The sequence below is a fragment of the Sceloporus occidentalis genome, unplaced genomic scaffold, assembly GCF_023333645.1.
Source record: "Sceloporus occidentalis isolate IW3139 unplaced genomic scaffold, rSceOcc1.0.p SCAF_22, whole genome shotgun sequence".
Classification (NCBI taxonomy): Eukaryota; Metazoa; Chordata; class Lepidosauria; order Squamata; family Phrynosomatidae; genus Sceloporus; species Sceloporus occidentalis.
In genome coordinates, this window is record NW_028317002.1 from 12,408,182 (window position 1) to 12,431,225 (window position 23,044).

The 23,044-nt window shown below is 40.6% G+C and overlaps 2 protein-coding genes across 4 annotated transcripts; both read left to right on the plus strand.

Annotated features, from left to right (window-relative positions):
* The first annotated feature begins 4,242 nt into the window (after positions 1-4,242).
* Positions 4,243-10,511, plus strand: LOC149301075 (importin subunit alpha-7-like). 3 transcript variants are annotated; one of them, XM_089484433.1, is made up of 13 exons: positions 4,243-4,371; positions 4,734-4,843; positions 4,958-5,073; positions 5,359-5,453; positions 5,527-5,658; positions 5,839-5,927; positions 6,026-6,125; positions 6,268-6,431; positions 6,929-7,007; positions 7,651-7,776; positions 9,178-9,305; positions 9,424-9,602; positions 10,324-10,511. In XM_089484433.1, exons 1-13 carry the CDS (start codon positions 4,243-4,245, stop codon positions 10,509-10,511), a joined length of 1,635 nt encoding a protein of 544 aa, XP_089340559.1. The 3 variants fall into 3 exon arrangements, with proteins under 3 accessions (XP_089340559.1, XP_089340560.1, XP_089340561.1); XM_089484434.1 differs by having other exon boundaries at positions 4,734-4,832; positions 4,974-5,073; XM_089484435.1 differs by having other exon boundaries at positions 4,734-4,826; positions 4,974-5,073.
* A 5,909-nt stretch (positions 10,512-16,420) lies between these two features.
* On the plus strand, positions 16,421-23,044 carry LOC149301076 (alpha-taxilin-like). The gene is made up of 10 exons (XM_089484604.1): positions 16,421-16,520; positions 17,500-17,796; positions 19,333-19,424; positions 19,528-19,698; positions 20,346-20,540; positions 21,371-21,490; positions 21,990-22,064; positions 22,241-22,333; positions 22,480-22,575; positions 22,763-23,044. The coding sequence occupies exons 1-10, from the start codon at positions 16,421-16,423 to the stop codon at positions 23,042-23,044; spliced, it is 1,521 nt and encodes a 506-aa protein (XP_089340730.1).

Genomic DNA, 23,044 nt, shown 5'->3' on the forward strand with positions numbered 1-23,044 from the left:
AAAGGGGCATGGATGCCCACGACAAGGAAATAATTCTACCACTGTACAAGTCACTAGTCAGACCACACATGGAATACTGTGTACAGTACTGGGCACCAGTGTGCAAGAAAGATATAGTGGAGCTGGAGAGGGTTCAAAGACGGGCAACCAGAGTAATAAGGGGAATGGGAGGACTACAGTACCCAGAAAGATTATCAGAATTAGGGTTATTTAGTTTGGAAAAAAGACGGCTTAGGGGGGACTTAATAACTATGTATAAATACCGTATTTGCTCGATTATAAGACGAGGTTTTTTTCAGAGCAAATGCTCTGAAAAATACCCCTCGTCTTCTAATCGGGGTCGTCTTCTAATCAGACCTCAAATAGAGTCTGATTAGGAGACTAAGATCCAGATCCCCCGCACCGCTGCAGGGGACCTGGATCCTCCTGTCTCACCCCCCCCCCCATCATACACACACTTACCGGTGCTTCCTGCTGTATTGCCGGGGCAGCGGGTTGACGTCTACGCGATCCGCGTAGACAACGTCCGCTGCAGCCGGAAGGAGGTGTGGCTAGCAGCGGGGGTTGTCTGCGTCCGTCGCGCAAACCTTCCCTGACTGTCAGAGATCAGAGTTCCCCGCACCGGTGCGGGGAACTCTGATCTCTGACAGCCGGGGAAAGTATACGCGACGGACGGATACAAACCCCCGCTGCCAACTCCACCTCCTTCCGGCTGCAGCAGAAGGCGACGTCAACCCGCTGCCCCGGCTGGAAGCACCGGTAAGAGAGGGCTGAGAGGGGAGGGGAGGGGAGAGTGTGTGTGTGTGTGTGTGTTAGTTAAATGGGGGTATAGGGTGTGTGTGTGTGTGTGTGTTAAATGGGGGCATAGGGCATTTCTGGAGTGGCGTTAAGGGGGCATTTAATAGAGCACTCTGCCTCCTGAAATGCCTTATACACCTATATGCCACTCTGCCCCATAATATGCATTTTAACCCCCTAAATGCCAGAGTGGCATATAGGGGTATAAGGCATTTCTGGAGGCAGAGTGCTCTATACAATGCCTTTTAACTCCCTTAATGCCACTCTGCCTCCTGAAATGCCTTATACCTCCCTATATGCCACTCTGCCCCATAATATGCATTTTAACCCCCTAAATGCCAGAATGGGATATAGGGGTATAAGGCATTTCTGGAGGCAGAGTGGCATATAGGGGTATAAGGCATTTCTGGAGGCAGAGTGGCACATAGGGGGTCAAAAGGCATACCATGGGGCACAGTGGCATATAGAGGGTTAAAAGGCATATCATGGGCCACAGTGCCATATTGGAGTGGCAAGCCTGGGGGCAGATGTGCGTAACTGGGGGACAGGTTGGAAAATACAAGAAATAAAAACAAAAAAAATATTTTTCTCAATCATAGCTTTTATTAAAAAAAATAGTTTACATGAATTAACATTTACTGGTAAAACTTTTTTCCTTTAGGGTCGTCTTATATTCAGGCTTTTTCTTTTTTTCCTAAGTTAATATTCAGATTTTGGGGGGTCGGCTTATAATCAGGGTCGTCTTATAATCGAGCAAATACGGTATATAAGGGGGCAGTACAGAGATCACTCCCAGGACCTATTTATACCCAGGACTGTATCTATAACAAGGGGACATCCTCTACGGCTGGAGGAAAGACGTTTTCTACACCAGCACAGACGGGGGTTCTTTACAGTAAGAGCGGTGAGATTATGGAACTCTCTGCCAGAGGAAGTGGTAACGGTAAACTCAATAAAAGAGTTCAAAAGGAGCCTGGACGTGTTTCTTGAAAGCAATAATATTACAAGTTATGGATATTAGATCAATAGGGACAGAACGTTGATCCAGGGATTTATTCTGATTGCCATATTTGGCGTCGGGAAGGAATTTTCCCCCTGGTATGGGGCAATTGGCATCTGCTTCATAAGGGTTTTTTGCCTTCCTCTGGATCAACACAGTAGGGACACAATATGTATATAGGTTGAACTTGATGGACTTTGGTCTTTTTTCAACCTTATGAACTATGTTACTATGTTACAATCTGGTGTAAGGAATAGGACATTTTAAGAAAAACTTAAGTGACATTTTTACATTTTTTATTTTCACCCATTTTTAATGTTAGTCCTCATAAACATGGTTTTTAGCTGTATTACTACGATTGCAAATGAAAACCGTTTGTTCTGAAGAAAAAAACAACAACATTATGGCTAAATAAAGACAAAAACATGAAACTGTCTCTGGTCCTGTCAGTTCTGTAAGTGGGTTTCTGTCTCTGCTCAGGAAGTAAAGAAGCGTATAAATGGCTGCCTATTTAGGGTGATTCTCACAAGATAATTAGTATATATAGGTTTCGATTGAGGCATATTAACGGCACTGTCTGCTATTCTGTGCATAATAATAAATAATCTGTTCTTTTTTTCCACACGCCTTTGCTCCTTTGAGTCAGTAACGCGCACGTACACCTCCCGCGACACGCACGCGTTTTAATCTTCTGACGTTTTAATACGTAGGTTTCCTCCGCGCCTTCTTTAGATTGTAACTCTGAGGCTTCCGTCGGTCAGACATATTGTCCCAGAGAAGCCGGGAGAGTCCCTGACAAACTGGGGCCAGCATGGGTGAGACTGGGCCGCTAGGGTGTTTAGAGGGGACGCGTTATATCGCTTACTTTGTTTTCAGTTGGTTTCCTTTTCCATTAGAATTGTAGCGTTCGTTAGAGAGCTATACCCCGGGGTACGTTAACCACACCCAGCAGTAAATGGGCAGCTATCGTAGCCTTCCCTGTCATGTTGTGTTCAGGGACGACCCCAAACTGGCTTGGCACGGGGAGAGGGAACTCGTCCTAGCGTAGATATTTCAGTTGCCCACTGTATTTGAGGGCGGGCGTTGTTCCTGTTGTAAGATTGTGTACATGGGTCGGGGACTGTTACTCTGCTCCCATTCATGTTATGGAAAACATACTCAAGGACTATACCCTGTTTTAGAAAAAAATAAATACATACATGACCCTTTTAGGAACATGTGATTCGATCTAAAATCAGTCTATGGGCTTTATCTTAAAAATCACATCTACCACTGTCAACAAGAACATGGTACCTTTAAGTGTTTGTGTTTACAGGGAGATAATGTCAGATATCTGTGATTTGCGGTACTTGGCATGATTTTATATCGCTTAGTTGAAGATTTAAACATATTATGTGGTTAACATGAAACAAGTCCTTGCATCAGATCTGCTTGTAGAAAATGTTTTTCTTATGCACAGAGGGCCATACGAGTTTAATATGTTTTGAAAATGTGACAGGTTTCTGCCAATACACACCAATTCCTTTACTCAGTGGGGTAAATCCTATGGTAATGGATGAGTATAGTGAATGCCCTGTCTGCGAGATAATCCATTGCGAAAACTGAACATATCTTTGTAAAATACATTATCAGAATTAAATTATTTTATGTTAACATTTGTGTATGCCTACGGTAATCAATGGCAGTAGGTATATTGCATATTCTTATATATTCTGGCAGAGCGTGGGTGATGGTCAGTAAATCAGTTGGTTGATCTTTGGACTGTCCAGGTTACTAGTACTGGGACTAAGTTCCCACAATGAGCCTCAGGGTTAAAAGGATGATTTGTAAAACATTCAGGGTCCCAGAGTACTCATTAGCCATTTTTATTTTAGAACACAAGTTTATCTTTTATAGATATTGTAAAGGAAGCTGAAAATTTGAGTTTAAAAATGTTAATGTTGCCATAGATATCATTAGATGACTAAATATTTTGCCCCAGTAGTAGAGGACTTAAGAGCCACAATGCATGGAATTCATCAAGGTTATAGCTGTTCAAGAAACTAAATCATACGAATATATTCTGGTTTATTTCTTCTGTATTATCATTGCTTGTCATTCTAGGAGTTTCTAAGATTTGTAATGCTTAGATTGAACAACAAATCATAGAGAGACAGGTTAAGTGTATTTTGGTGAATATTATGAGAAAACTGTTAACGCAGTATATAGGCAATTTAATATGCCTTTCACTACGGTTTCTTTTGTATGCCTTCATACGAACCTTTGCATTGAGAAATAACTTGGAAAGTTTTGGTGCACCGTCTGTGAAACTAATACATAATGTATTTCGGTCCCGATCCGCTTTCTTTTTGTATAGATATTAAATTGATTGGTCCGGATTATTGTTTTGAAATCTAGCACCAATTTACATAATTTAAAAAAAAAACATTTTTTATACAGATACCATGGCGAGCCCTGGCAAGGACAACAGTCGCATGAAGAGCTACAAGAACAAAGCTCTAAACCCTGAAGAGATGCGAAGGCGAAGAGAAGAAGAGGGAATTCAGCTCCGCAAGCAGAAACGTGAGCAGCAGGTATGGATGGTTCTGATTTATGTCACATTTCTTACACTGGTAGAGTGGGGTTGTTGCACCGGATCTTCAGATATTTGCAAACTTGTCTAAAATATTGTGCCCAGTAAATAGTTAATTGTATGAAAATTGTTAACGCCTGCTTACAATGTGCAACTGACAAAAAAATCGTATACAGCTCTGTTTAAATATAACTGAAATAATTTTCAGAAGTCTGTTCCTATATAATGTGAAGATTTTTTTTGTTTGATTAAAACAGTTTTTTATCTGTTAGATATGTATATATGTGAGTGCAAGCATGATTGTAAATATGCCTTTGACAGCACAAATAAAGCATGTAACATGTTTACCTTTTTTTAATTTAGCTCTTTAAGCGCAGAAATGTCGAGTTGGCAGCAGAAGACAGTTCTGTGTTTGATGGGCCCTTGATGGACTCTTATGTCAGTTCCACAACTGCTGTTGGGGTACGTCTGAAGTAACACGGCAATTTGTTGTTCAACGTTGAAAATATATTTGTCATAAGAATTTTCTTTGTGCTGCTATATTCTTCTGTATTTCAAGTGCACACTTTCCCTCATCGTTTCATTAGATCTTGGTTTCTGCAGGATGGCGTTATCACACGTGAAATGGTGGCGTTATTGTTGTCTGATGATCCGGACGTCCAACTGGCTACAACACAGAAATTTCGGAAGCTGCTCTCTAAAGGTAATGAGAGAAGGAGTCTTGTAATGCATTCTAGACTGCGAGAGCTGCAATGGGAAGTATTTTCTTTTGTCTTTCATTGTTGAATACCTACATATCTTACTACATGGTAAATTAAAGCAAATATTGATGACGTAGTCTTCATGTTTTACATGTTTTCAGTGGTCTATTGGTAGGTCTCGTTACTCTTCACCCCTGTAGAGCAGGAAACGTGTTTTCATTGCATACTACAATAACAAATAATTTTATTGTACAATAAAAAGACACTACAAAATTTTTTTGTTTTAGAGCCAAACCCTCCAATAGATGAGGTGATCAATGCACCAGGAGTGGTGGAACGGTTTGTGGAATTCTTGAAGAAGAGTGATAACTACACATTACAGGTATAGGTCAAATGGGGTAAAGAGCGAGAGTTTGTTTGTTTGTTATTTTGATCTTGTGTTGACTTGTTTTCAGTTTGAAGCTGCGTGGGCTCTCACCAACATAGCGTCTGGTACTTCGCAGCAGACAAAGATAGTGATAGAAGCAGGGGCAGTGCCCATTTTCATCATGCTGCTAAATTCTGAATATGAGGACGTTCAGGAACAGGTCTGGTTGCAAATGTGTCACATCTTCCTTTTGACTTTTTAGTTTTGGTTTGTATGTCTTCCTCTTTCAAAAAAGAGCCATTTGTCCAGTGCATCTGTTTGTACTTGTGTATATTTTCATCCCTCTGTTTTGTTACTTGATGCTGAGTTAATAAATGTATTCTCTCCCTGTTTGTTTAAGGCTGTATGGGCACTAGGAAACATTGCAGGTGACAGCTCAGTTTGCAGAGACTATGTACTAAGCTGTGACATCCTCCCTCCTCTGCTGAAGTAAGTACACAAAGAAGATGAAATGCTCACTGCATATGAATGTAACGTGTCTGGGATCCTGGACAATGACACATGTTCTCCGTCCTTGTTTCTTGTAGTCTTCTCACCAAATCGACACGTCTCACGATGACCAGGAATGCAGTCTGGGCTTTGTCTAACCTGTGTCGAGGGAAGAACCCACCTCCAGACTTTGAAAAAGTAACTATCCTTTTATTTTGTTGTATTTTTTTTTTTGGGGGGGGGGGGTTACTCTTTCCACTTTAGGTGGTGGTCTTCAATATATTTCCAAATATGTTGCTTGTGCTGTGTCTCAATGTAAACAATCTCTCTCTCTTTCTAGGTGTGTCAGTGTCTTCCTGTGCTGTCGCGTCTCCTATTCAGCAGCGACTCAGACCTGTTAGCAGATGCATGCTGGGCACTTTCTTATCTGTCCGATGGTCCTAATGAGAAGATCCAAGCAGTCATAGACTCTGGAGTCTGCCGCAGGCTTGTGGAACTCCTAATGTTAGTGAGAGAGGTGGACAAATGCGCTCTGAGCATCTATTTGGGGACAGAAAAAATGAAAGGCATAAATGTGCCAATATACGAATTTCATATCTGCTTCAAAACTATACAAATGTGGTTTTTTTTTAGGTTTTGTCGGGAAAGGTATACAACAGTACAGCAACTAAATGTACAAACTAAGTGAAAAAAGTTAGAATTCTGTTAATTTGGCTTTTTTGGCACATTGGAGATTGTATTTTCCACAATGTAGTTGCATAAATCTGGGAACATATGGTGATGCCCAAAGGTGGTAGCGGGGCTAAGGGACTAGTAGTGTTCTTTTAATCCTAACTACAGACTGTAGATTATACTCTACATACTTAAAATATTTCAAATACTTTTCTAATTATAAAACTAAAATGTCTACTCTGATGCATCTTAGCCTTTCATTGATTTCCAGTATAACCATATTAGTTTGGGTCTCACTCCCAAATAACAACCTTTCTTTCTGTATTCAGGCACAATGATTACAAGGTAGCGTCACCTGCCCTAAGAGCTGTAGGAAATATTGTCACAGGAGACGATATCCAGACCCAGGTAAGGTACATTAAAAGCACCACAACCTAGTTACAGTCAAGGACATGTGTTAGGCTATGTTCATAGGTAATGGAGTGAGACCCACAAATAAGCAAGAAACAAACACTTGGTAGCAGAATATGGCAAGAGTGAGAACATCCATTCTGTATTGCGTTCAATTCCAGCTCTAGTTTTCTTCTAGCTCCCTACAGCCCTACCGCTTAATGAGCTGGTTACAAGGGTGGTCGTGGCTGTGTTGGCAGGTTACCTAGCCAACACAGGTTACCTCAAGTCACAGGGATATTACCCTGTGTTCAGCAGAGAAGGAGGACACTGCAGGGGAATGTCTTGGGGGTTTGTCTGAGACCCTGGCCTAGAGCAGTGGCCATCTGTAATATAACATTAGCAACAAAAATACACAGCACATAAGAGCTTTTAGTCATATATTTTGGACAAAGCACAACTTATCTAGTTGTTCACGTATACCTTGTTTATAAAGCTTACACTGTTTGTTTGTTATGGCACGCATTCACTGGGCTTTTGTTTTCTTTCATCTTTATAAAAAGGCATGTTGTGGTGGTGGGTTCCCAAGCTACATGCTATTTCAATCTCTGTTAGTAAAGTTATTCTTTGTTGCTTATTCCAAACTGCTAATATATTTTAGGTCATCCTGAACTGTTCAGCTCTCCCCTGCCTCCTGCACCTCCTAAGCAGCCCAAAAGAATCCATCCGCAAAGAAGCCTGTTGGACTATCTCAAATATCACAGCTGGAAACCGAGCTCAGATACAGGTAGTTAACCCGGATAGACCTGCTGGGGACACTTTCACTTTAAATGGTTCTGGCAGTATCTGTTTGAATATTGAGCTTCACTTTGCCCGTTTGTTCCCCTTGGGACATACCGCTACGTCCTGACTTTGGTGCAGAGACATCTCCTTGCCGCTACACGAGATCAGCCTGAACTCTCCTATGTCGGCAGTAGTAGCATCGCTGGCTTTCAAACTAGTTGTGGGTAGCTGAGCAAGTGGTGGTACATTGTCATATAAGTTATATCATGCGATTAGATTGATCCTCCTGGTGATTGGCTGACTGCACATATTGGCATCAGCAATGTAGTGCTAACAGTGTGGTTAGCATAGATGAGATGAAACAAATGAAGGGAAAAATTTAATAAAATAACTATTTGGGCCCAGTGTCACCATGACCTCTAAAATGTATGAAAGATCCCCAAAGGGATCTCAATGCATGCTGCACAGGTAGGTGCCCCAATATCATTTAGCCCTACCACTACAAGTAAAAAAAAAAAATGTAAACCCCTTAAGCCAGTAGTATTCATAAATGTATAATATAGGGTGGCATGTAAAGTATGGATGTGACCCTCTTGCACACATAAAATATATGTATGTGAGGTATTACTGTATTCGGGGGATGTTGCCTAGCATAAATTAGGTAATTGTTCAGCTCTACCAACTACTGTGTAGAGCAGTGGTTTTCAACTATTATGATTGTAAAAGAAGGCCCTACTTGTCCTGGAGAGAAGGTTTGGGAGAAAAGCTGCACACTGCTACTGCGAGTTTTCCTTTTGGATATATTGATAAAAGCATAAATTAAGAATTTTAAAAAATGTTAAAGATGGCATTCTAGTAATATCAGAGCAGTTGGTATTATCCTAAGGAATACAATAATGTACTTATTTAAATTATTATATTTATTTTATATTCTACAATGACTTTCACTTAAAATCTTGCTGGTCCAACGAATTTAATGTAACCCAAAAATCGTTGCTGCATTGAACATGATTGATGCAAAGGGATTGCAACTAAAGTACATAAAGCCCAAAGTATGGAAATGGCAGACTGGCCGTAGCCATGCTAAAAATGTCCTTGTGCGTATTGTTACAGGAATTGGTTGTTTTCATCCATAATGGTGATAACCACAAGGAAGCAGAGATTTGTGCGTGCTGCAGCACGGTTCTCTGGCACTAGTAGGGCATTTGCACATGGTGGGTCTGATAAATGACTCTGGATATAAAACCTAGTGCCTTCCTGCTTAAGGCTCGCAGCCCAGGGAAGCAATGGCTGAGATTTTTGGTAATTTTTTTAATTTTATTTTATAAATGGCAGAAGTTAAAATACAAACTGTCAATTGTGCTGTATGCACCAGTTTCTGGTTACAAGTGTTCTTTTGTTGCAGGCTGTTGCCGATGCTAACATCTTTCCAGTCCTGATTGAAATTTTACAGAAAGCAGAATTTCGCACTCGCAAGGAAGCTGCGTGGGCTATCACAAATGCCACATCAGGGGGCACCCCAGAACAGATCAGGTATCTTCCAGTATCTTTAGCAATGCCTTCTAACGTTCAGTGTTTGAGACGTGTGTAGAACATTAATATTTGTGTTGGATTTCCAATCAAGTGATGTAACTGTGTGTATCTTTCATAGGTATCTGGTAAATCTGGGCTGCATTAAACCTCTGTGTGACCTTCTTACTGTAATGGACTCAAAAATAGTGCAGGTGGCTCTGAATGGACTAGAAAATATCTTACGACTCGGAGATCAAGAAGCAAAACAGGGTGGCAATGGAGTGAACCCATACTGTGGGCTAATTGAGGAAGCATATGGTGAGACTTTACATTTTGCTTAAGGAATAGATGGGAGGAAGTTTTGAGGATAGACAAAACAAGAGGTAACAATTGTATCAGAAGGTTTCCAGGTATGTGGGGGGGGTACTGTTGAGAATTTGTGAATATAGATAATGTGAAGAAGTGGGGTACATTGATTATTGTGAAGTATAATGGAAAAGGTAAATAGTAAACATTGGGAGGAAGGGGGTATTTGAGTCCAAAGAAATTGCAGAGAATCCGAGAAAACAGAGGGTGATAGTGATGGTTGAACACAGGCAGTCCTGTGGTCACCGAGACGCTCTTTTTTCATGGAATTGGATACCACAGATATCGAAGGATATGTCTCTGGGGGTTCTGCCTGACATGGGCCACCTGAATAAAAAAAACATGGTAAAGCATGGGTACAGCATCTGTGTCCTCTACAGAGGAATAATCATAAAAATATATAAAATACAAAAAGGCTTTGCATGGCCATACAGTTAAAAGGGGAAAACGGTGGCATTGAGGCAAAACAAAAACATGAATGATCCATGCTGGAAAAAACCCGAATCCATGTAACTTTTGAAACCTAAGAATGCCTTTACTTGTTCAATTAACCAAAGATGAATGACTGTTCAGCCACAAGTGTGTATTTTTTAAGAAACGCAAATTACAATTATGGGTAGAACTCAAGAGTTCGGTAGAATTTAGTGACATGTTAATGTTGATCTTCCTACAGGTCTGGACAAAATAGAGTTTTTACAGAGCCATGAGAATCAGGAGATTTACCAGAAAGCTTTTGAGCTGATAGAACACTACTTTGGGGTGGAGGAGGATGACCCCCAACTGGTCCCATCTGTAGATGATTCTCAGCAGCAGTACATCTTCCAGCAGACCGAAGCCCCCATGGAGGGCTTTCAGCTGTGAGCCGAGGCACCGTCGGACATCCAAAATCCCCATACCTCTACATCTAATGTGCCGTGTGGAGAAAATGAGTTAAGGAAGCAACCGTGCATTCTGGAGTTATATGCTCCATTGTTTGTAAGGACCGGTTTCCTCTACAAGCTCTTGGTTTGTTCATGTGGAGAAAGCTGTGATTCTGCCCAGTGTTGGATAGCCTGGGTATATATTCCATGAGCTCAAACTTTGCTGCTTGCTGGAAGGACCATCTAGTCACACACTGACCTGCCGCTGATAGTTCTATGCTTTTAACGGTCCTTGTAACTTTTCCTTTTTTTTTTTTTTTTTGGCTAGGGGAGGTGATAAGAGAAAATGTAATTGGCATTCAAAAGATTACAAAGAAGTGCGCAGTGTGTCCTTTTTGTGTTATGGGGTAAGATGCAGAAGCAAATATAAAACTTTTTGCTATTTTTTTTTTTTTTTTTGATGGGGGGGAATATATCGGTATTTAAAAAATAAATAAGTAATATTGCTTAAAGGGAGTGCATAAAGTCCTGTGGGTGGGTGGAATTTGTTTCCTTTTGGAATATACAGATTTTTTTCAGTGGAAACACGCTGCTATGTTACCATTTTGAAAGTCTACACAGCAGATGTTTAATCAGGGGTTAGGTTACCCAAGGTCCATTATAGTTATTTATCCCTGAAAGTGTTCTGGGAACCTAGTGGTAATTCCAATTCCTGAGTGCCTTATTACATTTACTGCTTCCCACGGTCAGCTTTGCAGATATTAACCCTTCCAGGGGCCACATTTCTACTGGATTTAAGTACAGATTATAGGGTGTGAAGAGCATTACACACCTAGATGATTTTGTACAAGAGCCAAATGCCTTTGAGTGCTGCTTTACATCTGGTATTTCCTGTGGTGTCACCAACACCCAGACATTTCCCTTCTCTCTGATACATTGTGACTGTGGCCTGCACTGGTGTGAGATGTCGAAAGTGACATATTTACTTGAATTAAAACATATTTAGTTGGCTTCCTACTGCTTCATTCTTGTCTTTCACGTTGGTTAAACTGGTATAAAGACTGTGTGGTGCATCTGCATCATTTTCTAGACCATAGACTAAAACTACTTCTAAAAGCTTTAAATATTCAGAATATTGCACTTGTGAGACTTTTGCACACAATGCTGTGACAACATGGGTGTAGTGTCGACTAAAACTGTTTTTAGTGCTGTTATTACTTAAATGTCACTTATCCCTCAAGTTTTATATCTCATCTTGGGGTAGCTCTCTTGGAGGTGGTTTGTACCAGGACCCGTACCAAACGCAAACAGTCCAGACACCAGTGAAAGGGATGCAGGGACCAAGTCTTAAGAAACGTCCTGCACCCTGTAAGGATGCAAGAACGGTGTTCTTGTTGTTTCGTAACCCCCCCCCCCCCCCGTGCCTTTCCGACTTCATGAAATTGCATGTGGGATATTGCAGTAGCACATACTGTATTTGCCATAAATCCAAAACACGTTTGCAATGAAAGTATTGGTGACCACAGTTGGATACTCTGGGTCATCCTACTATTCCTAAACATATATACTTTGATGGGGGTAATTCTAATTTGGTGGCTGGTAAACTCACAAATAGGATATAATCCCAAGGAAGCACTCTGAAAATGCCAAGTTTGAAGAACTGAAATGTGAAGGTCCCAATGTTGGCCTAGTAGCGTCCCCAAAACTTGCCAAAACAAATGCAGTCATTGTCTTAGTCAGTGAAATGCCAGTTCTTCTAGAATTGCACTGGTCCTTTGTGCTACACTGTATTGTGAAATGAAAGTGTACAAGAGTAATAAAGCAGTAGACCATGAAAACTGAGATCACTGCTGTTGTGTAGTGCATAAAAATCACCAATCTGCTGAAGCATCACTAACTACAGAGTTCCAAACTGACCCTGGAACCAACATCAGCACAAGAACTATGCTCTGGGAGCCTCATGAACTTATCTTTTATTTGTATAGCGCCAACAATTTACGCAGCCCTTAATACAATACATAGATTCAAGGGGTACGACAAGATGAGAATTGACAGACTTAGACAAACCGATACATTAGGTGGAGAGAGTCCTGCTCGCAAGCTTACAATCTTGATGGGTTTACATGCCTGAGCAGTTGCACAAAACCCGAAGATCCTCACCCAATGCCAAGCGGCTGCTGGAGAGGTATAAAGCGCACCCTCACTGGATTCAGGAGCCATGGAAGTGTGTTCTCTGGGGTGATGGATCACGTTTCACTCTCTTGACATCTTAAGTCTGGGTTTGACTGATGCCACGAAAACCATACTTATTGTAATGCCTACTGGGAAGGAGAGAGAATGGTCTGAGGCAGCCACTTTTTTTTCTTTTTCTCTGTAAAAACAGTTTTGGGTTGGTTAGCATTTTTGCACAGGTTATGTGCAAGGGCCCAAAAAAATCCCCAAAGTGTTTTTGTATTCCACTCCAGATTACTGAAATAATGTATATGTTGTATATTTTTTTGAAATCTACAGGGAAAACTATGACACAAAATAAAGGTTTAAATGACATAATATGAAGCAAACAGAGTTAAGATAAAAAGGTGAATTGCAACTCTCATCACCTTCAACATTGGCCTGGTTGAGGGTGATGGTAGATGTAATCCACAGACAGTCATCAGCCCATTTCTATGGAAAACATTGAAAATGTTTATAAAACGTGAGTGTAGGGTATTTTTTTGTATTTCTTTTCATTTGTGATTGATTTTGTGATATGCTAGGTGATGGGGGAGCAATGACATAATGTCTGATCCTCTTCATGCCATCAAATTGTCTTTCCATGGTGCCAACAAGCTGATGACTATTGATTTGCTGTCAACCTGTTGGCACATTAATCTTTAAAATGTATTTTACATTTTGTGGCATGGTACCAGACAGCCATTTAAAAAAAAATATTTTCTGAGGCTCCGCATCAGTCTCTTAAAGATCAGCAGCACTCACTGCTTACGAATGGAACCTTGGCTGTAGTGTAGACACAAGGCTTCCATCCATAAGGGAAGTCTTGTGTTTTCACGTGATCGCGTGAGGCTTCCAGCCCAGGGGGAGTGAATGATGGTTCCTGACAACTGTTTTGTATGCCAGGTGGTCCCCTGCACCGGGAACTGTTGGGTAGCAGAGCGCATGATGCGTGCACCACTGCTTTAACCCCTTCAATCCCAGGGGTTTTTGGTACCTCAAAGCCCAGAGCAATTTTGCCATTTTTGGGGTATGTCGGTTTAGCGATGATTATCTTTTCCTGTGAATAGTGTACCCATATAAACTATATATTGTTTTTTCAAGGAGAGATAGAGCTTTCGTTTGATACCATAGTTGGATGATTAGCTGAAAATTTAGAATAAGAAATTTAGTAAAAACTAGCGAAGATTAGAAAATTTAATTTTTTTTTACACTTTCCCTCTGAATCCAAACAAAATTAGGTAAAGTGATGGAAAATCCCCTCCAAGTTTATTAATTCAGGTGTCCTGATTTCAGAAATACCTAATTTATATAGATTTTCCAGACTTTCCCAGCACCAGGGAGCATACTATAAGGTGTACAATTTTGTATAATTTTTATGCCTATGGCTTAACGGGTTTGGGGGTTGTGAACGGGGGCAGAAGGGTTATACTGGCTAGATGTTATGCTAGGGCAATGGGAAGTAAGGTTTTTTAATAATTTTTTTATCTTTTTTTATATATATTTTTTTTTATTTTAATTTTTTTACATTTTTTTTTTATTTTTATATATTTTTACACAGAAATGGTTAGAGGTCATCCTAGGGACCTCCTGAACATGCCAGTGATGTCACAATGACATCACAGCTCACATTATAATTTTTTTTGTATTATAGATATTATTATTTTAATGATTTATTTAATATTTTTTAAATGAATTAACTTTTTTTTTTCTGCTTTTCTCTTTCAGGACGGGAGGGGGAGTGAGAGAGATGGTTTCTCACTCCCCTCCCCGCGATCCCCCTGCACCGATCACACTGTGATCTCTATGCAGGTCTGTGCAGCGTCTCTGTGCCTCGACGCTGGGGATATCCTGTCCTCCGATGACCTTCTGGGTTACGTCAGCAGTGACGTAACCCGGAAGGGAATGCCCGATCGCGCGTTTGCAACTGCGCGATCGGGCACTTTCAATCGTAACAGCTTACCGGCTTTCATGCCGGAAGCTGTTACGGGAGATCGGGCAGCAGAAAGCCGGCGATGCCGGCTTCTGCTGCCAGGGGGGAGTCCAGGCTGTCAAACGACAGCCTGGTCTCCCGTGCAGCGGCAGGGATGTGTCCCTGACGCTGGACGTACCGGGACGTCCATAGGGGTTTCTTTGTGGGCGTTTTTTGGACGTCCCGGTACGTCTATAGGGGATTGAAGGGGTTAATCATAATGTCCCAAGCTTGCGAGCAGGGCTCTCTCCACCTAATGTATCGGTTTGTCTTAGTCTGTCAATTCTCGTCTTGTCATATCCCTTAAATATATGTATTGTATTAAGCGCTGTGTAAATTGTTGGCGCTATATAAATAAAAGATAATAATAACAATGCTGTCATGGTTTTCGTTTACACCATTTCATGGCGGCATGGAACGTCATGAAGGTCTTAATATTTATCCTATGGAAAATCCTTTATTTGGGTATCAAAACTGGTATATGAATATATTTTGTAGTTTCCATTTGCACTAGCTGTGCAACAGGTAAAACTATATGGGTTTAGAAGAAAACTATCTTGTCCTAAGAAAAAAAATTTTTTTGCATGAATAGTAAATGAGGAAGAGGAAAATTACGGTTGGACAAGGAAATAGCAGGAAAAAAGGGAAAATGCTGTCACGCGTAAGTGTAAAAAACCTTTGTCCTCATAGGGTTAGGAGACAAATCCAGGACTATCGAAGGCGAGATCTCTATACCCGGTGTGGGGGTTTAACCATCTGAGTGCCTGGGCAGTTCCTGATTATACACACTATACATAGCCTAAAGTATTCACATGCGCTTATCCTCAGGTAAGTAGTGGCAGCGCTCGGTAACATTATTATTTAATGTTCAGTGTGCCATTTGTAAGGCAGGGGTTTTTTTTAACAGCGATGCAATCACCCCATCTTTAATAAAAATATTAGTAAGAACAGGAAGATGATCCCTACCTCTCCTAGCTACTGAGTCAAACCTACCTTCCAAGTGGCCCTTGTTCCTCCCCTGGTGTCTTCCTTTTCTAACAGCTCGTAATGTATCACAGTGTTCTACTGTCCAAAAAAATCTCGTCAATGTTTTACTAGGTTTAATAAATATCAAACGATATCACCCTGTAAAATGTATATCCGGATATTTTTATGTTTAGCCATTTAGAAGGAAAAGGGGGCCTTAGTCTAAGTTACTGATTTTAAGCATAAACGAGAAATTCACATTTTTATTAAAATCTGTGACAAGCAGTTGCAGGCTATTTGGGGCACAAGCGTTTGCAGCTACGTTTAGGAAGATATAATATGAAGCGACAAACTCCTTCCGCTTGTAACACTCCGCGTTGTATAATGCAAAGAGCTAAAAAAGCTCTAGTACGTAATCAATCAACGTGTATTAAAATGGCTGCTAATCAGCCCCGCGCTGCAAAATATGACTATACATGGCAGTAGAGAAGCACACAAAATAACTAACCCAACCCAAGGTCAATTCATTATCACATGCCTCAAACTCATCCATAAAGGCGTACTACAGTAGCTCAAGCAAAGCATGCCGGTAGTTGTAGTCTTTAGTTCCGCGGCGAAAAGCCCGCCCTAGAATGCTTAGGATCAGTCGCACTCCTTTCCACCAATCATAAACAGCTCCCTTGTAAAGCGCACAAACGTAGCTCTGGGAAGGGAAGTATTCCGTTAGTCCCGCCTCGTTTGAGGATTGGTTGCTTGAACTGATGGCTATGTCTGATTGGCTGAGGCATGTCCGGCTCAGGGCCTCTGTTTCTGCTGTTGGCTTCCGGAAAAAGAGTGTACAGGATCAGTCAACTCTGTTAGGTGAGCTCAGTACGCCCAAGGATAGGTTAAGGTACAATTTTATGTGTTTAAATTGCATAATAAGCAAAGTCAAGATGTATTTATCGAGGTTAATTTTGATAGTTTTAGCTAAATTTGTATACGTAGCATTAAAAGTATATCGAAGCGCACAGCCGCTAATTGAAACTCAATACTTCTTTCCTATTTACTGCTTCTAATGTACAGCCTTTCTGGTTGGTTGCAGTAATTAAACATGCAGCTATATCTGATAAATGTCTGAATGTCCTATTCTGCACTCTCCCATGATCCTTGCAGGATACAAGTTGTCTAACGTCCTCATACATGGACGGAAACCCAGCGAATTATGTGGTCGTTTTGCTTTCTAGGTAAACACAATGAAGGATCAAGATTTAGAAAGTTCCCAGAGTACCGGACTCTTACCCGCTTCGTGTCCGGCAGTGGCGCCTACAAACACACAGAACCTAGAGCCGCCACCACCTTCCGAACCGCTGTGTACTGATGTGTGCCACAATGGTGCTTCTGCTGGCCAAGGCAAGTATCGCCCTTTGGCAGTTTGCCTGTGTTAAGACACACTTTGCACAATGCAGCTTGTTTAAGTGTTCAAGCCTACCCTCTTCAAACTTAGTTGTGTTTTCATTAGTGAACTGCACTATTCCCCTTTTGTCATGTTGCAGGCTCCTTGAATAGCCTGAGAACTATATGTATGTTTAATTATTTCCTTTTTACCCGTTTTGTCTGACTTTACACTTTGTGCTCAAAAGTTAAGTTTTTGTAGTCTAAGAGGAAGAAAAAAATCAGATTATGTTTACAGCTGGGTAATAAAAGTTTTAGAATTAACCGTTGTGCCACACCAAAAACTGGCTTGTCCGGCTGTTAAAAAGCAATTTCATTGTTGGGTGTTCAAGGCATGCCAATAGATAACACGGTCTTCGTTAGCATTATTGTCAACCCTGACACTTTTTTGTTGTTGTTTTTATAGGAGAGGGCGCTCCCAGTCTTCCACTTGCTGCGAGTGATGTTTCTGAAGAGCTTAGTAGGCAACTGGAGGACATACTAAGCACGTATTGCGTTGATGATGGGCAGGAAGGGGCGGCAGACCCGGAGGAAACAGACAGGGTCCCCCCTGAGCCTGCTAGAAATGGTGATGCCCAGTTGATAGTACCAGAAGCTAATGGGGTAAAGGAGGAACTGCAGGGTGCAGAGGATAACAGGACTGTGGAAGACCCTGACAAAGATCATAAGCGTGTTCAAGACAAGAAGAAAGCTAAGGGGCTTGGTGAGTGTTACCGAATGTGTCTGTATGATCATAAAGAGTTCAGGCAGAAGCAGGGGTTTATTCACTTTATAACCATGCATAGAGATGAAATATTTCATCTTACCAACTTCCATAAGAATCTTGAAGAGTCAGTTGCAGTGAGCTTCTCCTGCATGAAGGACCAAGCTAATGCATAGCTAAATCAGTGACATTTATGTTTGTTTATTATGTGTAATGCAGTGCCAGCGAAAGTCAGGATAATATTATCAGGGTTGGTCCTTCATAATACGGTTGAGATGGAACAATGAAATGTTTCCTCTTACTTCAACTCATCGGCAAACAGTTGGATCTTGGTTTTTGCTTAGGATAGCATGTTAAATGCCTCAAGGGAGTAAAGCTTTGCCACCTTGACAAAGCTGACTACCTATGGTTTCTGTACTGTACAATTGGAAGTCCTCTCCCAACACTTTATGAAGGGTTACATCCTGGAAGACTCCACTCTGCATGGTAGTGCCAATGGGGCTCATGAAATAAACATCATAGAGTAACCTCCAATAACCATAACATGTAGTTATGTAAATGTTTAGCATGCAGCCTCTACAGGTCATGCTAAATTCCTCTACTAAGCAAATGATTAAAAAAGACAGTAATGTAAAGGAACATATATATACTTCCAATGTTATGTGGTCAGCAAACAGAGACATTCTCTATAAATAAAGCCAAAAATACCATAAATGACAAATCACAACAGTGGATAAATTAGATATTCTATTGATGTTTTGGCACAGGTATGATTTCTAGAGGCATATGGGTTTGCTTGCAACCTTCATTGCTCTCCATAATATCTGAAAGAAACCTTCTCAATCTGCACTTTTTATACTGTACTATATGTATTGGTGTGCTTTGCACAAGCAGGTTGTTCATTGTTGTTTGGTAGATGAATGTTCCACTCAGATCTGCTTTTTGAGGACTTATCCACCCAGAGGTTAATCATGTTTTACCACTTTATGCTTTTTAGTAAAAGTGTAATATGTGCTTTAAAGGAGCGGTAATGTCACACTATTTCCATACCTTCTATTCTGTATACAACATATTGAAGTCTTTCATTTATCTGCACAGTATTTTGTGCCTCTTATGTGCTTTTCAATTGATTAACCAATGGGGCAGTAAACATCACTTCTTTTGCAAAAAGTCAGAAAAGAAGCAAATGCTGACGCTTTAAGGGGAAAAGGCATAACAGTCCCTGAAAGAGTTTTACTATTTAGAGTATTGTACTGTAAAATATAGTGACAAGCTAATAGATTGCCAGCCCTAGTACATATGTACAACTCTAGACGTGAAATAAAATTGCAGGCAGGGAAATCAAAACATGCAATCCAGGGGTGACACTGAAGAATAGGATACGCTACTATCATATAAATCCACTACTATGAATCGTTTAACATTAAAGCCTACCGAATTGCTTAAATGGGTATATATTGGCTGCTTTACAGAGCTGGTCCTTAGGGAATTTGTGGTTCCACTGTGTATACTAAAGTGTGTTTTTTTTGTTTGTAGGAAAAGAAATTACATTATTAATGCAGACTTTAAATACGCTTAGCACCCCCGAGGAAAAACTGGCTGCCCTGTGCAAGAAATATGCCGAGCTGGTAAGTGGTAGAAGGTTCTGTCTTGGGTTGGGACAGAGCTGGAGATACATTACATTGTTCCAAGGAGACTGTGATGTGATTAACACCCTTTTTTCTTCCAAAGCTGGAGGAGCACAGGACATCCCAGAAACAGATGAGGATTCTGCAGAAAAAGCAGACACAGCTCATCCAAGAGGAGGACCAGCTCCGTAATGAACATAGTAAAGCTATCTTAGCCCGCAGTAAACTGGAGAGTCTGTGCAGAGAGCTTCAAAGGCATAATCGCACCTTAAAGGTACAGTACCACACAATATGTAGGCTTCTATGCCTGTGTATTCATTAAACAATGGTATGGGAAGTCAAGTGTGTGGAGTATTCTGAGGTGATGGGTTAAGTGAAGCAATTATGTGTGAATGAAAAGAGCAGCAATGTAGGCATACACATCAACATGCTGACAGCCCACAGAGATCATTGGACCTGTTCATAGCCCTAGCAACAGCCAGACCCACTTGGTGATGGAAAAGGCTGGTGTTTTCCACTGCACATCAGTGGTTGATAATGCAAGAGCACCCAGTCCAGTGGTAAGAGCAAGGCCCTTTCCTTCAAAATTGTGATATATTAAAGTCCCGTGTAGATCAGTTTTTTTTTTTCACCTCAACAATGCTCTCTAGTCTTCAGATAGACACATGCAGGCTTGGAAAACCTTTTTATTTTTGTTTCCCACTTTGTTATTATTAGAACTATGTCTGCTTCTAAGAAGTAATGATGAAGTATGCTTTAAACCTGTTGAAAAAGATAATTTCACCCTGCTGATTCCTAATAGCATTTATGGAGGGTACAGATTATTGTCATTATTGTGTAGATGTGTGCAGGTACATGGCATAGTAATATGTCTGCTGTTTGAAGTCAGTTTGGTTGTGTGCTTTCTGTTTACCCATTTAGGAAGAGGGTGTGCAACGAGCCAGGGAGGAGGAGGAGAAACGTAAAGAGGTCACTTCACACTTCCAGGTGACTCTCAATGATATCCAAACACAGATGGAACAACACAATGAGCGCAATGCTAAATTACGTCAAGAGAATGTGGAGTTGGCTGATAGGTTGAAGAAACTGATTGAGCAGTATGAGCTCAGGGAGGAGGTGAGTTTGCAGCAGAAAAAACCTGATACAAGCAGCTATCCCATTAAAAACATTTGAGCTAGCTACATTTTAAAATGGAATAGGCAATACAGACATACGGCTAATTGATGCTTTTCCATAGTCAGATTACTGCTTTTTAGTGAATGTGTATTGGAAAGGAGAGACCCTTGGATATTGTGGGAAAACTGTATGATCAATAAATATGCTGAAACTTACATGATGGAATATGGAAACATTTGATTATTTGTTTTCCAGTATTTCTGGTGTTTTCTTTGGCAATTATGCGAGGGGGAAAAAAAATGTACCCTAATCCATTTCCTTTGTCACAAAATTGAATGTCAAACATAATTTTATGCATCTGGGGGGAAAAATGGAGATTAGATGGGGCGAATGGTTGTCACCTGCCACCAAATTCTATGTATCTATATAAAATCCAGTTAATATGGTTAAAATATTTGTTTTACACGGTTTTGACATAATTAAACACTGCTGGTAAGGTATAATAGAATAGCTTTACGATCCACCTTGGTTTGATGGAACAAAGCCGTAAACTCAAGTAATAGCTTTTTGCCCTCTTATGCATAACTGTAGCAGGATTACTGGTAATGGAAGATGACTGATGCACTCTGAATAGGTCAAACAAAGGGACTGTTGAGCTGGAAACTAAGCAGTTGGGCAGTGAGGGTTGAGTGCAATGAAACACAGAAGCTATTAGTGTTGTCCCTTCATTTTGTGTCCTGTAAAAGGGGCTACCTAAACCTTATAGCCTTTGCGGGAGACCAAAATACATCTTTTAAGATTTGTTGTTTTTTTTTCTTCTACCTCGCAAGCGTATTGATAAGGTGTTCAAACACAAGGACCTGCAGCAGCAGCTTGTGGATGCCAAGCTCCAGCAGGCTCAGGAAATGCTGAAGGAGGTTGAGGAGCGACATCAGAGAGAAAAAGACTTTGTAAGTGACTCTTAAACGGGGAAAGTAATATTTAAAAAATAAATAGTTGTGTGTTCTTGGTATTGCATGGTTCCAGGTTGATAAAATACAGAGCAAATAAAGATTAAAACGCTAATATTCTTTACAAGTTCTTTAATTTATTTTTTTCCATGTTCTTGCATTGTGGTAGGTAATATAATAGTCTAAATGATAAAACATGCTCTATAGTAAAGATCTGTGGCTTCATATGGAAATATATGAAATGATTTAGCTGCATACAATGAATAGCTTTAGGACAAGTGATCGAGTGAATAAATGGTAAAAATATTAAAACTGCTTAAATATTTTTTTCGCTAGTGTGTGTTTCCATTAAGACTACAGCTATGATTAAGTATTAAAAAAAGTGGGTTATTTGAAAACATGAAACAGTTCAAAAGGTGAAACCAAATCAGCAGGTCACTTGCATGCCTTTGGATTCTCGTGTCACGCACTTGACCTTTATTTCTTCTGCGGCCCCCAGCTCTTGAAAGAAGCCGTGGAATCACAACGTATGTGTGAGCTCATGAAACAGCAGGAGACCCACCTTAAGCAGCAGGTAGGGAATAATCGCATTGTGGTTGTAAGATTTCTTATTTCCCGTGTCCGAAAGAGTAATATATTTGTGAATTGCTATTTTCAGAGTCCATGAATGTCTTGTTTAATTTTTGAGGAAGTTGACCTAAAATGGATTCCAACATGTTGTTTAGAGCCTTATACTTTCCTTTCCCACAGTTGGCATTATACACAGAAAAATTTGAGGAGTTTCAGAACACCTTATCTAAAAGCAATGAGGTCTTCACAACCTTCAAACAGGAGATGGAAAAGGTGAGAAGAATGGGAGAAAAAAGGCCCTCTGCAATGATAAAAGTTTGCTAAAAGAGAGAAGAGCTTGAATTGTATACATGTCATTAGTCCATCCAAAATCCGGGTAGAACTAAGGATAAGATGTCCACTTTTTTTTTTATATGCAGATGACAAAGAAAATAAAGAAGCTTGAAAAAGAAACTTCTATGTATCGCTCCAGGTGGGAGAGCAGCAATAAAGCTTTGCTTGTGATGGCTGAGGAGGTGAGAAGGAAAATCAACTACTTTTTACACTCATAGGAAAAAATGAAACCGGATGTTGTTGACAAATTTACTGATCAAATATGCCCATCCTTGATATATTTTTCCTATTTTAAGTTTTTCTAAGAGGCCCAAAAAGCAGAAGAATATAATTTGAAGCCCTGAGAAACATTTCCCCTCTCTCTTTCAGAAAACTGTTCGTGACAAGGAGCAGGAAGCCTTACAAGCAAAAATCCAGAAATTAGAAAAACTCTGTCGAGCTTTACAAACAGAGAGAAATGACCTAAACAAGAAGGTGCAGGGCCTGAGTGGGCCTCCGGCTTCTCCTGAGGTCGCTGTGGGGGAGACCAGCAGTTGCACGCTGCCACTTTCTGTGGACAGTGTAGGACTGAGCAGCAATGGCACCTGCAGAAATAATGATCTCCATCCTCCAACACCTTCCGCTACTCTTGCCACATCTGGGGCTGAATGA

Bases quoted from the DNA above. Each gene is read 5' to 3' on its own strand.
- LOC149301075 (XM_089484433.1), top strand. From the start codon at position 4,243: ATGGCGAGCCCTGGCAAGGACAACAGTCGCATGAAGAGCTACAAGAAC. The intron at 7,777-9,177 runs GTAGTTAACCCG...CTTTTGTTGCAG, and splicing joins GAAACCGAGCTCAGATACAG to GCTGTTGCCGATGCTAACAT. The intron at 9,306-9,423 runs GTATCTTCCAGT...TATCTTTCATAG, and splicing joins GGCACCCCAGAACAGATCAG to GTATCTGGTAAATCTGGGCT.
- LOC149301076 (XM_089484604.1), top strand. From the start codon at position 16,421: ATGGCTATGTCTGATTGGCTGAGGCATGTCCGGCTCAGGGCCTCTGTT. The intron at 17,797-19,332 runs GTGAGTGTTACC...TTTTGTTTGTAG, and splicing joins GAAGAAAGCTAAGGGGCTTG to GAAAAGAAATTACATTATTA. The intron at 22,065-22,240 runs GTAGGGAATAAT...CCTTTCCCACAG, and splicing joins AGACCCACCTTAAGCAGCAG to TTGGCATTATACACAGAAAA.